This window comes from Salminus brasiliensis, chromosome 4 (assembly GCF_030463535.1).
Source record: "Salminus brasiliensis chromosome 4, fSalBra1.hap2, whole genome shotgun sequence".
Taxonomy (NCBI): Eukaryota; Metazoa; Chordata; class Actinopteri; order Characiformes; family Bryconidae; genus Salminus; species Salminus brasiliensis.
In genome coordinates, this window is record NC_132881.1 from 38,737,862 (window position 1) to 38,754,351 (window position 16,490).

At 41.2% G+C, this 16,490-nt stretch overlaps 1 protein-coding gene across 2 annotated transcripts in view; it reads right to left on the reverse strand.

The window, feature by feature from the left end:
- Positions 1 to 16,490, reverse strand: part of psda (pleckstrin and Sec7 domain containing a) — a 60,589-nt gene that overhangs the window by 36,233 nt on the left and 7,866 nt on the right. For both annotated transcript variants that reach the window (XM_072678343.1, XM_072678342.1), the window contains exons 2-5: positions 10,720 to 13,157; positions 9,703 to 9,814; positions 7,377 to 7,920; positions 4,529 to 4,978 (exon numbers count right to left, since the gene is read on the reverse strand). In XM_072678343.1, coding sequence (XP_072534444.1) covers positions 4,529 to 4,978; positions 7,377 to 7,920; positions 9,703 to 9,814; positions 10,720 to 12,984 — 3,371 coding nt within the window. In that variant the 5' untranslated portion in view covers positions 12,985 to 13,157. The remainder of the gene's footprint in view (positions 1 to 4,528; positions 4,979 to 7,376; positions 7,921 to 9,702; positions 9,815 to 10,719; positions 13,158 to 16,490) is intronic.

Below are 16,490 nucleotides of genomic sequence, written 5' to 3' on the forward strand. Positions count from 1 at the left end.
CACAGGCTAACAAGACTGGGGAGGCATTCGTAATGAGGGTGATGAGACATCAGAAAATGGTCTCGACCTCCCGGTACCTGAATGGTAGACCACCTGAGAATACTGAAAGTCTGAGAAAAGGTCATGGAAGTGGAAGTGACATACTGTGAACCTTGTTTAACTTAGTAAACCAGAACTGTGAAACAGGCTAATTCCAAAACAGGAATTGATTCCCTAGATTTATATTTACGCCCCCAACATCAAGCCCACTAACAGAGGCTTTCTACAGAACAGCTACGTCAAGAGAATATGGAAGCGAGGCTTAAAAGGCGACAAGCTAACTCTCAAACAGGGGCCAACGTCCAGAAGGCACAGGGAAGCTGGTGAAGCAAGTGCGTGCTAGACTAACAGCTAATCCTACCAGACCGTACTACAGTCTCTTCAGCTAGCTAACTGTATACCATGCTCTTGTGAAGTGCTAAAAACAAAGCTATGCTATGCCATGCTATGTTACGAGGCTATTATGAGCTATCACAGTAACACAAACCAGCCAATTACAGCAGAGCTCATTTTTTTTCATCACAAGACCACAATAAATAGAAAATCAGTCAAAATAACAGGGTTGTAAACAGGCTTGTAAAACCTCATCTGGTCATTTTTCACCCCAACCAACCACAGTGACAGAACCCAATGATTTTGGGGGAGCACAGCTCAGTTGAAGGGACCACCACGATCACCACACCAGCGTGACGATGCCCTCTGGGGCAGAATAGTGGTGCTAGAGAGCTAAGTGTACTTCTGTCTGTACATGGCACTGCTAAGGTCGGGTCCCATTGCCTCGGGACTGATTTTGCTGCTTAATATCCAACTCTTCTTTGAAAAAAGGGAGAAAATGTTAATTGGGTATAACGATAGGCAATCTTACACACAACAAATTGTATGATTTGTGCTCTAGGTGGGGCAATGGGTGGCACTAGGGAAGTGAATCTACTGTACTGTAGTACTGTATCTAGATGAACATGAACAATGTCCAAAAGAGACAGCCTAAGTTTAGTTGCTTCCATAACCCTCCCTCTCTCTCTCTCTCTCTCTCTCTCTCTCCCTCTCTCTATTTAAAACCCCCAAATCACATGGCCCATCACATGGCCCTGGTAGCTAATCTCCTATCACCATGGACACCAAGCATGCTTGGCAACACTCCAGGTTAGACTGGGCGGTCTGACAGGAAAAGAAATGCTACGGAGGGTCCAGGTGTCCAAGCAGACGGGGTCAGCTTTCAGCTTCTGTGCACATGCATATGACAAGAGCAGGAAAAGTTAAACTTGGTCCCTGCAGATCTTCTGCTATGCTCTGAGAACATAACCTACACCAGCTGCTCTATATTCAGCTCCCACACTGGGCAGGAAGAGGAGTGGTTAAGCTCATCAAGACTCTGTTCTGCAACTGACCCACAGCATCCCAAGCCGTGACCCCGGAGGGGTCTTCACCAGAAATTCCCATGGAAAGCTTTCATGACTGCTTCTCTGGGGGACAAATCACTTTTAGTTTGGCCTACTTTAAATCCACTGTATAAGAAACTATACTGTGAGGAACAGAAAGGGATACAGAACAGGTGTTTTACTCCAGGTATAAACAGTGTTAAAGGTACTTTCAAAGAAACAAAAGTAGACCATAAGGTTATCTGGGTATTGAACCCCCAACCCCATCATCAATAGCCCGGTGCTCTAACCATCATAAAGCCACCATAAAGCAGCACCATAAATACCCAGAAAAAGCCCAGATTATCATTAATCACTCAAAGTGCCAAACAATCTAACCAAAGCTTCCACAACTCAATTCATATTACTACAGTTGTAAGAAGCAGTATTTAATGCAGGATTTGATGCCATATAAGAGGGAGTCTTGCAGGTCATGGGGGGAAAATATTCCCTTTTGACACTGCATGATCATAACCTGTTGTGAAAAATGGCATAACCCAAAGATACCCTCAGCTAGAACATTTCATTTAGTGCTGATCAACACAGCTGCTGCAATCTTCAGATAGGTTCCCACAAAGCCACAAACATGCATTCTCCAGCGCCCTCTGCTGGACCACTTCCCTATCAGTATTATTATATGAGTCCATGTTCATCACAGTCTAAATAAGGTCTGGTCAAATAATGATCCGTTTAACAGTAACAGATCTCAGTGCTCATTTACTGTTACTATACGTTATGCTCATTGCTCATCTGGCATTAATTATCACGGTTTGAGTGAAGCGACTGAGCTTAAAGCACAGATAATATCAGTCCTCCTGAAACAAAAAAAAAGCAAATTACAGAAGCCATAAATGCCATCTGCCCTCAAACATCTGTCCCTGTGCCACATACAAGACAGACATGAGTGTGTGTATTTGTATGGTTATGGGTGTGTATGTGTGTGTCTGCAGGGCCAGCTGCGCCTCCTCTGCTTTGAACGTTTCATGTGGAAAAACCCTTACTGTCATTAAAGACAACATAAACCACAGTCATAAACACAGGACTCATTTTGGAGAGCTTAAAATTAGTCACAACTACCATAACTAACTAACTAGGCTGCAATCCCCTTCTAGCTGCTCCACAGAAAAGATGTAAATGCTGTGTCCTGAACGTTTCTGATGACATATTTATTTAAACACAAATAAATGTAGTACTGCAGCACTGCTGTGAGGATTTGTCAGTAACAAGAGTCAAGAGCAAAGTCAAGATGTTGGATGAGCACCCCACCCCACCTCACCTCATCCCTAACTCACCCCAAAAATACTAGATGGAGCACCATCCATCATTCCAGAGAACACAGTTCTCAATGCTGGGGGGCTTTATACTCTTTTAGCCTACGCCAGGCATTAGTCATTAGGCATTGTGCCAATAGGTTCATGTTTATCTGCTCCAGAGAGTCTTATTCTTTTGGCAGTACTCCTCTACAAGGGCTAGCAAAGCTGTGTGTGTGTGTGTGTGTGTGTGTGTGTGTGTGTATTTGCATATCTGTGTCAAAAACAGTGCAATTTAAAGTAGCTGAATGCATTCAATAGAAAGGGTTGTACACAAACATTTGAACCTATTGTATCTTTAATATGCTATTTTCTAGAGTTGGTAACAGAATTAAATTGGTAAAAAGAATTAAAGAGTTATTCTACTTGTGGTAATTCAAACATTGCTAAATGTTTATGGTTTAATCTTGAGTGCAAAAGTTGTCTTTAATGCCCAACCAGCAAAGAACCACACTCAGCAACAGAGGAACCAGTAATTTGCTTTTACAGTCAATAATAACAAAAAAACGAGGTGACGATCAACCAAAGTCGTACATGCTAGAGAAAGTAGTCTGTAGGGAAAAACCTCCGTTTGTCAGAGATCAGTTTGTTAATTTTGTGCAAAATATGTGTTTTTCAAAGACGCTCCCAGCATCCTCACAGATGTAGCCTGAAGAGGAGATAGGCTGGGCAGTTTTACACAAGTTTACACTGACCAAACAAACACTTATCTACTAAAGCTGTCAGCTCACTGTACTTCACTGGAAACACAGTCCAGTTCCTTTCAGTCAAGCTCATTTGTTAAGTTTTGCCAACAAGGGAGAACAGATAAAACACTGCTGTTTTCAGTGTTGCATTTTTTTAAGCCGACCAATAAAATCTTGTCTCCAGTGCCAGCAGCGTCAACAGATTAAACTAAATTGCAAAAAAAAAAGATTAAACTCAAAATCCTAATAAAATATATCCAAAAAAGAAACTCAAACACTTGACAAATATGTGATGAATCTTATCTTAAGCAAACTTTAGTACATTTAATAAATGTGTCAAGTCAATTAATATTAACATAATTCGTAAAGGAACCAACTATATTTTTTTAATGCACAGTTTCTGAGTGTGTTCATGTTGTGTATTCATAGTATTTTTGCTGCATCATGCTGGAAACCTAAGGACAGGAGGACAGCAGGCTACAGCTGGGAGAAGGAGAGTGAGAGAGAGTGGCTATATGTGGCACAGGGGTGCGAGCAAGCAAGAGAGAGAAAGAAAGGGTATGTTGTGCGGAAGAGCAAACAGGGGGATGTGAACTCTAGGTGGAGTAAATGTTAACTAGCTAGTGCAAACAGAGATGTCCGATAATGCATTTACATTTTTGAGGATACGTTTAGGAATAAAGATAAGAATTTGTGGAACCAGTGATGAAAAGTAGTGAAAAGGTAAGGGTGGGGGTGGGGCAACCTGTGGCTCCATGCTAATGATCTACTGTTCAGTATATAATCATTTTCTAAACAGGGCTGTTTACACTGTTTAGTTGGTGCTTAATTCTTTGTGGTATATTTATCAACTCATGTGATAAACATTCAATTAGACCCCAAGATACTTGGGGAAAAGGGGTATAATGTGACACATTATATATGGATAATGTATAAAGTACACATTATACATGGATAATTTAGAAATTAAATGTAATTAAATGACTGTATGGTACAAATCTGAGATGTATTGATGCACTGAATATTTTACTAAAAGATCTAATCAAATTGTGCTGCACTCCAAACAGTCACTGACCTTACTGCCATGTCCGTGTCAGGTAGAACGTGGCTCTCGGAGTGATCAGTGCTGCTCGACTCACTCTCCTCTTCAGACACGCTCCACTGGCTCGTCTCGGACTGTCCATGGGACGCCTCAGAGGCACTAGGACCTGAAAGGCTGGGGGCTTCGGACTGGGCCAGAGGAGCAAAGCTCAGTTCAATGATCTGCTGGGCACTCTCACAGATCTGACTCTGGATCTCTGGGGTCAGAGTCGGGAAGTCAAATGTGAAGACGGGCGGACCGCTGGGGGTCATGTCCACACTGTCCAGGCTGCTGTAGGAGGTGCCCTTGGCACGGTGTGATTCCATGATGCTTTCGAAGTGACGGCTAAAAGAGTCCAGGCCATCAATAGAGATCCTGCGAGGACTGTCAACAGTGATGGGGGACTTCAGAGCAGTGTGGCTGTCTGATAAGCAGTTTGGGGAACTACAGGAATAACAGCAAAACACTACATTCAGCAGGAGAATTCTGTGATCTTTGACAAAACTTTGCATAATAATAAAAATGAAAGAGAAATGACAGTAAATAGATCATTTGAGGAAAAGAACAAGAATTTTAAAGAATTTTTAAAGATTTATGCAATAATATGTTTAACAGAGAACAAAGGCTTTGACTAAATGTTACAACAGTACTAACTGAAGCTTAACTCCTTAAAAGGTGGCCAGTATGGCAATAATTTATTTAATCATGATAAATGAGGTACAGACTGTACTTCCCTGAGAGTATTGTGGATATCAGCACTTAAAGAACACTAAATCCGGTAAAATTATGATATTTGCAACAAAGCATGCAGGTGGCCAATGTTTTAACTGCTGAATATTTACAGAAACATTTGGACAGTTACACAAGTCTTGGCATTTTAGCTGTTTACCAAAACATATTCAACATAGAGTTGTATAATCCACATGGGCTTAAAGTGCAGACTCTTAGCTTTAATTTAAGGGTATTTAAATCATAAACGAATGAGAAGGGTTTAGGAATTACAGCCCTTTAATATGTAGCTGCTTCTTTTTCAAGGGACCAAAAGTAATTGGACAATTATCTCACAAGCAATTTAATGGGTTGCAAGGGCGATTCCTTCCCTAATCCATCATCAATTAAGTCAAATGTGGCCAAAGGAGCTCTCAATGGAAGTGAAACAGACCATCATTAGGCTAAGGGGAAAAAAAACGAAAGGTGAGCTCAGGAACTCAAAAAGGCCTGGACGTCCATGGAAGACCACAGTGGTGGATGCAAATACAGAGGGTTCACCACAAGGTGCAAAGCATTAATCAGCCTCAAAAATAGAAATGCCGGATTAGACTTTGCCAAAAAGTAGAAGGAGAAGGCTTGTAACAATCCATGATCCAAAGCACACCACATCCTCTGTAAAACATGGCGAAGGCAGTGTGATGGCATTGGCATGCATGGCTTCCAATGAAACTGGGTCACTAGTGTTTACTGATGATGTGACAGAAGACAGAAGGATGAATTCTAAAGTGTACAGGGATATACTTTCTGCTCAGATTCAACCAAATGCAGCACGGTTGATTGGACGTCACTGCACAGTACAGATGGACAATGACCGAAAACATACTACGAAAGCAGTTTTTTGTCTTTTTTTAAAGACAAAAAAGTTCAATATTATTCAATGGCTGATTCAATCGCCAGATCTCAACTCGATTGAGCATGCATTTCACTTAAGCAACAAACATACAAGCAATAACTGAAGACAGCTGCAGTAAAGGCCTGACAAAGCATCACAAAGGAGGAAACCCAGCGTTTGGTAATGTCCATGGGTTCCAGACTGCAGAAAGTCATTGCCGGCAAAGGATTCTCCAAAAAGTATTAAAAATGCATATTTATGGTAAAGGTAATTTGTAGAAAAATGGTTGCAACCCCTTGAATTAAACCTGAAACTTTACACTTCACTGCATCTCAGTTTTATTTCAAACGGTGGCATGCAAAGCCCAAATCATGAAGATCGTGTCACTGTCCACATATTTCTGGGCCTAACTGTATACACCTACCCAGGAAGGTAAAGTGTGTAGGCGAATATGATAAAGTAATTAATAACTTACTCTGTAAGGTCTCCTAACTCACATTTTTAGTTTTACTTTGCTCAACCGTACATATCGAGTTGAGCTTCAAAAGCATTAGTAAATGAACTTCAGCCTAAAATATACGGTAAGGTCTTTAGTTTGTGTTCTTTCCCCTAAACTTTTTTACTGATTATTTATGTTTGTAGGTCAGAATCTCCCTCTATATCACCTGGAGGGAATTCAAACCTATGATCTCCTGTGAATTCAAACCTATGATCTCCTGTGACTGTAAAGCTATCTATATCTGTGTCCAAGAAAGAATGGAAAGGTAAATGTACTCAGCACTGTGTTTTTATGTAGTGTAATTTAACAGTTCTGGGGTGGCACAACAGTCTAACTGCCTGCTCATCAAGTGTGAGGAGAAATTATTTTGTGCTGCTTTTACAATTAAGTATCAAGGAAACCGATTAGTCTTACTAGTATCATTATTTTGAGCTCTTGCAATGAATGCCAATGCTGTTCAACTAACAGTGTATGGGTCAATGGGTTATTTTTGAAACTCCTCAATGTAAGGCACCAGTAAGACTGAGAGCACATCAAAACTATGAATTTTTTTGGAAAGACAAAAATCAAAATTTGTCAAAAAGTTACGTTTCACGGTGTTGTCAACGTGATTTAGTTGTAAAACATATGTGAAATTTTATGGAATTACTGCTGCTTCCAAACATTGTCCTGTAGTGTAATATGCATGTTTCAACAGTGCACATAAACCAAGGCCAATTACTGAGTGGCCCAGCCCTTACCCTTTTAGTATGTGGCTGAACACCTCATCTGCATCTCGTGAAGCATGCTGCCTCTTCCTGTCACACTGCATCCTCACACTGGCCCAACTGACCACCTCTTCATCCTCCAACTGCTCGTCCTCCTCCCCATTCGCCCGCAAGCACAGCGTCCCCTCCATGGGGCTCCCGCTGCTGGTGCCGGATGTTCCCAGCACACTGCGGTCACTTCCAAACGCCGAGTCCACTTCCTCCTGCTCGGCCAGTATCACCTCATCGATGTCAGTCTCTCTGTAGCAGCGCATGGGTACAGCGTCCAGATCTGTCTCTGAGTATTTGATGGTGCGCTTGATTATCCCAGTCTTAGGAGAAGAGCCTGAGGAAGGAGGGGGGTTGACCAGTTCCACGTCCACCTGCTGAACGTCATGGCTGGAGGTCTTCTGGGATTCAGATCCTGGCCTGTGTCTGGAATGAGCTGTTGTAGACTTCAGAGGCAATGACGATGGAGGAGCTGGTGTAAGAGAATCGCTAGAGTAGCCGCTAGAGGGTGCAGTGGACGACACTGGACCTTGTTTGGAAATTGAGAGTGGAGGAGTAAAGTCACTGATTGTTAAAATGGGTGTATAAATAAAGCATAAATAGGTAAGCAGAATAGTTTAGAGCATTTTGATGTATAATGTGGTGTTTCAGAGTAACCTGGCAGGTCAGAATTTTTCACAACGGTAGGGACAGGAACCAGACCTCGTGCTTTCTGGTGCCCAAGGCACTGTTTTACAAAAGTTTAGGCCTAAAACTAAATTCCATTCTGGATGGAGAGACACATGAAGGGTACTGAAAGGTCAAAAAGCTACTTTTTGGAAAAACTACTATTTTCGCATTATTAACATTACATATAAGGCTTAGAAGGCACATACAGGTCCACAGGTGTTTTTGGACAGCCAAAACCATAGTGTTGCAGACATTGTGACCCCGGACTAATTTTGCGTATATTTATTCCTAAGTTTGTGTATGCAATCTTTGCTAGGCCCGTAGTCAGAACCAGTTAGTTTCAGACCATCCTTTTACTAAATCCGGTTGCACCACAAATCCAATATAATGTGTCTTAACTAGTAACTAACTATAGCTTTTACATGACAACAACAAATATATAACCTGTTAATCAACATGCTGCCATATATATTTGTATCTACAATATTTGTATCCCTATATTTTCAAAACTGAATGAATTCATATTTAATAAACCCTGACTTGTGTTCCCCACAACATTTTGCACTGACCCAGTGGGAAAATATCATACTTGGGGAAGGAGCTCTGATAGTAACTGTGCTCTAATCTGGTAGAAAGTAGATCATTCCTTAGCATAATTCAAAATCGAGCATAGATATCCACATCATAGTTATCTAGCCTGTCTCCTAACACCCGACGATGAACCTGATTCTGGTCATCCGGTTCCAAATAAGCCATATTTTGATTGCCGCCGGTTTTGTCACAACTTACACCTGCTTAGGAGTAGGTGTAAATATTTAGTAGCTACTAGGCCCTACATAAGTACTAGTTTGCATGGTGCAACCCATTTTTATTTAGTAGTGCGTAAACCCGAATTACATATGTGTCAGCTATCCTATGGTTGAACGTACACAAAGCTGGTACAACTAGGCCCTGGTTCCCATCACATCCACTGCAAAAAATATATACATTTTCCATTGATCTGCTTACTATTATTATAAATCATTATGATGGTATGAAGGTATTACATACAATGGATTGGCACTGTTTCCACACAGTCAGAGCTTGAGTGACAGGTATAGAATGAATCACTGTCTCCTACTTCTTATAATATCTCTGACATCAGTGAATAGTAAACACCTTCTTAGACAACACTGAATAACAAACAAAGCCAGACAGTGACTCACTTAACCTAAAAATAATCCAATCTGCATGATAAATAGCATAGATGTGTGTGCAACTAGCTCAACTGCAGAGAAAAGGCAACAGTTTTGGTAAACTACCAGTTGATCAGGGTAAGCCACCACTGGATCAGGGGGCAATGCAATTAATCGGCAAGAATAAACGCTTGAAAAACAAAGAGGCGGAAAGAGTGAGCCAAGTTTAACAATGTTTACAGTGACAGACATCCTGTGACAGACATCCTGATGTCATGCTACAGTGACTGAGCCCTTTCAGATAATTGGATTACTTGTTCATTGTAGGGCTTAAAGCTTGTTTTCAAGAAGAGGCAGATGAAAGGGAGAGATAACTACAAGTGAGAGAGGGAGAGAGTCTTGTGGGTTGTTCTAATCCTGACAGGGTAATTATGCGTGGTCTGGGTGGTCCTTGTGGATTTTCTCACCCTTTACTCCATGGTGGTCTTCTGAAGGCTTCCCGAACAGAAACTCCCATTTGGCACGAGCAATTTTTTGAGAGTGCAAGGAAGGGCCCAAGAGTGATGATCCACTGTCCGACTAGAACACAAAATTAAATTAGCAACTAGTTCTGTCTGAAAAATTAATTTGACAAGCCATATAGACAACAATTACACTGTAAAAAATTGTGATAAAATATCAACAGCTTAACCGTAAATATGTTTTCTTGGTAAATATAATAAATATAAATATAAATATAATATTTAAAACTGAAAAAAGAGACACTGTTAAAAAAATTCTTACCTGTAAATAACCTACCAACTTCAAAATTCTTACTGTTAGTAATTCTATTGATATTACAGAACAGACTATATGCAAGACTATATATCACATTGGAATCATGTCTAATTTTTTTTTTTGATTACATGATTCCAATGTAATATATAGTCTTGCATGTAGTCTGTTCTGTAATATCAATAGAATAGCCAATATACTTGGCTGTTTTGCATATTTCTTTATTATATTTTCTTTCAGTGAAAATGAGTGTTTTGACTGATTATTGTATTTATGATGTTTCACTGTTACAGAAACTTATTCAACCTTTACAGTCTTTAACTATCATGGTTTGACAGTTGTTCGCTGTACAATTTACAGACTTTTTTTACAGTAAAGGTTGTTTTCTGACCAAACCAACAGATGCCAATAGATGCCCTGCCAATCAAGGCATGTTAAAAGACTGGCACTGGCTAGTTTGATTCAGTTCCAATCCTTAACAGGATCCTTTTCTCTCCCCTTAATGCTCCAACTTTCTCCAACTCCTCACTGTCAACTTGCGTAAAAGCATTTGGCACCAAAATGAAAAAAAAAAAAAAACCTTACTTAATTGGCTGTGTGACATATCTAACCTAATTTTTATATAAGAATTTTAATCTAATACTTAAGTGTGTTATTTTACGACAGAATCATCTACTCAAATACAAATATCAGACAATCTGATGCCTCACCTGCATACCCATATTCCCTGCGTCACTGCTTCTTTGACTCGTCTGGCTGGATATCTCTGGGGAAATGCAGTCACTGTCAAGCACAGCGCCCTGCTTCTGGCTGCCCGTATCTCCACTGGATGAATGGGACAAAGCACTGCCTTGCTCCCCATCTGTCCGGGTTTCACCTCTCCTCTCGCTACGTACTGACGTCCTATGATTGTTCTCTTGAGAGCCCAGCCCAGCTGGACCATTTTTTGTCTGTTTGCCCAACTCCCTTGAAGATGTACCTAGTGAAACTTCAGTGCTAGCCATGTTCTCTTTGTTGGAGTATTCCCTAACTGTGGAGGTATTGTCTCTCAACTGTTGGGAGGTCCAGTTTACTGAATTATTGGTCATCACTGGCCCTGTGCAGTGTCTCCTGTTGTTGTCTAGACAGTCTCTGAGACCAGAATCATACAGTGCATTGCAATGTCTATACTCAAGGCCAGGTGAACAGTTGTCTCCCATGTACTGGGGAGGCCGGTGCCGATATAAAACTGGACTATAATTCCTGGGCATCTCGGCTCTCTCTTGTTTTGGGTCTCGGATGGGAGATGTGGACACACGGTGCAGCCTAGAAGGAAGTGCAGGAGATGTGCTTCCTCTGCGAGATGAAAGAGGAGAGCCTCTTCCCGACTGCTGGCCTGTTTGAACAGGTTCCTCTTCCCAGTGATGATCCTGGGAAGAAAGACTGCTGTCCAAAGGAGCCCTTGTTGTAGATCCTTCGAAGCTGGCATATAGTTGTTGTGGTTCTCTGGAGTTGGCCCCTGACCTTGGACTGTCTGACCTCACAGTATCTGATAATGATATGGTTGGAGAAGGAGACCTCCTAGCCTCCATAAGTATGGACAGCTTTGTGGCTTCTTCAGCTAACTTACGGGCTATTTCAGGGCTTGTGGCAGGTGAGGTGCTCTTCTTGCCACTCACTTTATTAACTCCTGTATCTGATAGATTTGATGAGTTTGAAAGGTTGAAATTGACCTTGTGAGGTTGCCGGGGGCTTTCACTTGTGTTGTGTCTCTGGTCACAAGGTGCTTGAGTGATGGTCATTGACGGGATTTCATGCTGAATAGCTGTGGGCTTGCAAGAAGGCAAAGATGGGCCATGCCTGAACCCCTGCCTCAGACTCTCATCACCCTTCCAGACTCGCTGGCTCTCCTGTGGTCGCATATTAGTAGAAGGTGACATGGTGTAGTAGGGCTGTCTCACATGAGCAGAGAGATGGTCAGTTGCTGGGCTCCTGGGAATACTGTGCAAAGTCCTATTTTGATCTGGAATTATTATCTGTGCATTGATAGGCAGTGTCCTGGCACTGCGTGGTACCACGGGAGACCCAGACCATGACCGACAGCGAGGCTGATCTCTCAGCACTGAGTCATGGTCTCCTTCAGGACCATTGGCTGCCAGTTTTCGTTTTATTTGTGGGGAACCAAACTCCTCCAAAGCACGAAGGGTGGCCTCCTTTGCAATTGAGTCCAGGGTCGCTCTGCGAAGGCTGGAGGTGCCCTTTGGTGTGCTCGCTAAGTCTGGTAAGGTGTGCTTAGAGTTTCCAGTGGACTCACAGCCATTGAACCACACTGGGTCACTGAGCCTCTTCCTAAGGTGGAAGGGTATGGCTTGGTCATCCATAGATCTTCGGAATGGGTTCTCTGGCTCACTTTGGCACAAAGGCGTATGATGACCCTCTACTGACTTGATATTGGCTTTCTCAATGTAGCTGTAGGTCACAACTGACCGCTTCCCTGCCTCTTCTCTTCCATAGGCCCTTCGAAAACCACTAGGTGTAGGAGGGGCAGTAAAATGTCCAGAAAACCGAGAATCCCTCTCATAGAAGGGCTCACTCTCAGATGAGCGAGTTCGCACTAGGGTACAATTACCATTACCATTAGGTCCCGGTTGGAGGGCAGACAGTAACTTACTTATCTCGTCGTAAGGCAAGCTCTGTCTATGACGACTGGGCGGGTGTGCTGGTTCCTCTCCTGGATTGAGCTGAAAACTTACAGAGTGTCTGGATGGAGATTTATTGGAAGCAAGGCTCTGGGTGCTGCCTTTATGTAGGACTCCAGTTTGGGGCACTAGGCCACGTGAGGAATTAATGGCTCTACAATGTGACTGTGGAAGAACGTCTGGCCCTTGTAACATTAGGGACTTTGTCCCTTCTGTATTTCCCAGTTCTTTCCCCTCTTCGTCAGGCACTGATCTCACCTCCACATACAGGTGGAGGACTTTACCTGACTGAGCCATGATCCCTAGCAGGCAAGTTCAGAGAACACTGTGTGCTAATCTCTTTGGGGACACCTACTGTGCTGTTTCTAACTCACTAGTCACACATGGCATCATGCTTGCTTTGGAATGGGTTAGATGTCCGTAGAGGGGAACGTTCTGGGGAGCTATCTCCGACTCTTCTTCAAAATCACCTGCCAGAAAAGATCAAAAGGACAAATAAATCCCTTAGAGATCAGCATCTGTATGCATAATGTCCACATTTACATTCTATTCTATTCTATTACAATGACCAAAAAAATGGAATTAGGCTACTTCTTTTAAACATGCAATAATCCACTGGCAATATCTGAACTACAGTGAAATACTTGCCAAACGTTATGAAATGTATGTAAGGCTTCTATATAGAACTGAAATGGGTTCTTTGACTTGTGAACCATTGTTAGTACCATATAAAACCAGTTTTAGGTTCTTTAAAATAACTGTAATAATTATATATATATAAAAATTAAAATAATTTGTCATAATTATGACCAGAGCCTACAGAACCTTCGAACCTTTAAAGAAACCTGATCTGAACCATAATCAACACACTACTCTTTGGAAAGAAGGCTCTCCCTGAAAAGGAAGGGCTTACATTGTGATCATTCAGGTGCTTACTGTTCTGAGGCCAAGCACTTAGGTCTGCCCTTGACTCTAATGCTTAATTATGACTAATATATCTCCACCGAACAGAAAGTAATAAGTTTTAAAAATTAAGATTTACTGCTCTATTGTTCTATTTATGATTAACAAACTATATTTTGATATCAGGAATGAAATCTGCAACTTTCTTTCAACTCATTTTGGGACAGTATCAAAATGACTTTCAGAATTTTTAAATGTGACCAGCATGATGAACAAGGTTGCAGAATTAGATGATCCCATAATCATTAAGAAATCTGTATAAATTTCAGACTGAGTGCACAGAATACTGCACATTTGAAAAGTGGTAAAACTTTGAACAACATATTAAGGAATCAATGGAAATACAAAATTGCAGCCGATTACTTTTCATTTAATAACTTTTGTCTTTTACAAAACAAACATGCAATTATTTCATTAAGCAATGAAATAGGCTGCATTCTAGTGTGTGGATTTTAGTAAAATAATAATGTATACCAGCACTGGGAGATCCAAGGCTAAAACACATGTGAAGTCAACCAACTGCTTCCTTTCATACTGCCACTAAAGAAACGTCACTGGACAGCTGAGCGCATTCAGGGAAGAAATGCTGACGGTCAGCTCTGCTAGTTCTCTTACGTCAGCTAAGAGACACCAGCATGGGCTAGCACCATGCAGAGTGATTGAATAGAGAGACCACCCAAAGAAAGCAATGCCAACTCTACTGGAAGCCCAGCCACAGACAGCTATTGAATGGTTAGGAATCAAACCTGCAATCCTCAGGTGCAACAGGGCCAGCACTTTGACAGTTGCACCACCCGGGAGCACTGTAGTTCTTCCTTAAGCTTGCCAACATACATACATGAAAAACCACAAACTCAGCCCCTTAATGCTTAATCTGATACCTTGTCATCGTTTTCCTCTTGCATTTTAATGAGCTATAAGAAATTATGAAGCAATACAGAACTGTATTTAAGATCAGGCATCAAAACATTTGGAATAGACAGTATAATCATAGAATGTCTTGATCCAAAAGGTTTAACAAATGCACTCTGGGGGAAGCAAACTACATTAAGCTACAAATGCAGTTATAATCAATGGTAATGGAACTGCACATCTATATCAGTGAGAGTAGTGCCACTTCAAATGTCTATGCCCTTTTTTATAAATCGGCAGGAGAGGATAAACCTGCTCTAATACTAGAGCGTCAGAATACAAACCTGGTACCAAAGCCTCTAGTGCTGTCTAGCTCTCACTGAGACAGGTTAACACAGCAGGATGCTGAGACTCGTTTGATTTTCTTCGAGCCAGAATGATGCCACTGGTCACATCAGAATGCTTTCTAGGTGTTTCTGGGCTTTAATTCAACCTCATATTTTACATACTGTGCTGCTGAGGGCTGAGCTTGCTGCATTATGTAGGGTGAGATGAGAGCAGTTTCAAGGCTAAGGCTGGAGGTGTGCCAGACTTTATGCAGAACCATTTGCTTTACACTGATACATCTGGCCAGCAGCACAGCACTCTCTGCGGCACAAGAGGGTGAAGGGGAGTGTGTCCTCTTTAGCAGGCCCCACACACACATGCGCACACACAACCCTCTCACTCGCTACCTCTCGTATTCTCTGTACCATATATTGCATCAAGTCAATTTAACCCATCATTTCTCACTATAATTCTATTCCTGTAAGATCCTTAATATCTCCTAAGCATTCGTTCAAATCACTCCTAAATCTCATGCTATTCCAGCACCTGAAAGGCAAGTTCTCATCAACCTACTATACAACAGAAAGGTAGGACGAGCAACGCCAAAAATAACTGCACTGCATCTTGATTGCAATGCTGCATGGCTCTTTGCTCTAGTGTCTGTCCTTGCAGCCTGTTGAAACTCACTGCTCAAAAGCATGCTTGAATCCCCAGCATTACAACCGCCCAGCCCTTTGCTTCGTAAGTCGACAACACCCCCATACTGCCTACCGTACGCGTTCTGCTTTAAAGTCGTAGTTGTAACTCTATCCTCTCAACACGCACCAAGGTAACCAGTGACAACCTGAAACGGATGCCTCCTTAATTAAGTCTCTGGATCAGATGTCTCACCGAGGACGGCCCGTCACAAACAAAAACAATACTGTTTCTGCTGTTTGTCCTTGAATGCATCCTCTGCAACGCTGCAACCAACTGTCGAGCAGGTAGAGTGTAAGGCCACATGTCCTGATCCATTAGCTTATCACAAAATTATACTTATTATACTAGTATACAAATAACAATAAATATTATATAATATAATAAATAAATATAATAAATAAATAACAATGTAAAACTAAAATAAAACAATTATAATAGGTAAACTAAGCAACATAAAAAAGAAAGTGTGTTTATATATATATATATATATATATATATATATATATATATATATATATATATATATATATATATAATAACTTTAAATATAAACCTTTATAAACCTATAATTTAAAACTTCTATCTAAATTAAACCATTACAAAGAAAATGAATATCTCAGACTATTCAGCTAAACTGCTACTGGTAGGCAGCTTTCTTTTACAGTAGTTGCAAGCTGTCTTTCTTCAAAGTAACGTATTTACATATTTTTACTGTCACACAAAAAACTCATATCTCCAAAAGGAAAACTTTACAGGAGAAGGAAAAGACCTTACCAACTTTCACTGGAAGTCAGTGTCAACATACAGAACACCCATCAGTTTCAAATTCTGTCAAAAGGTTTTTTTTAAAAATGGAGATACAAGGTTTTCATGTGACAGCGCTGATTATTCGATGTATTCGATCTATTCCTTGACTAACTTAACCTTAAAAAGCTCATAAGTCTGATTACTCAAACATAGCA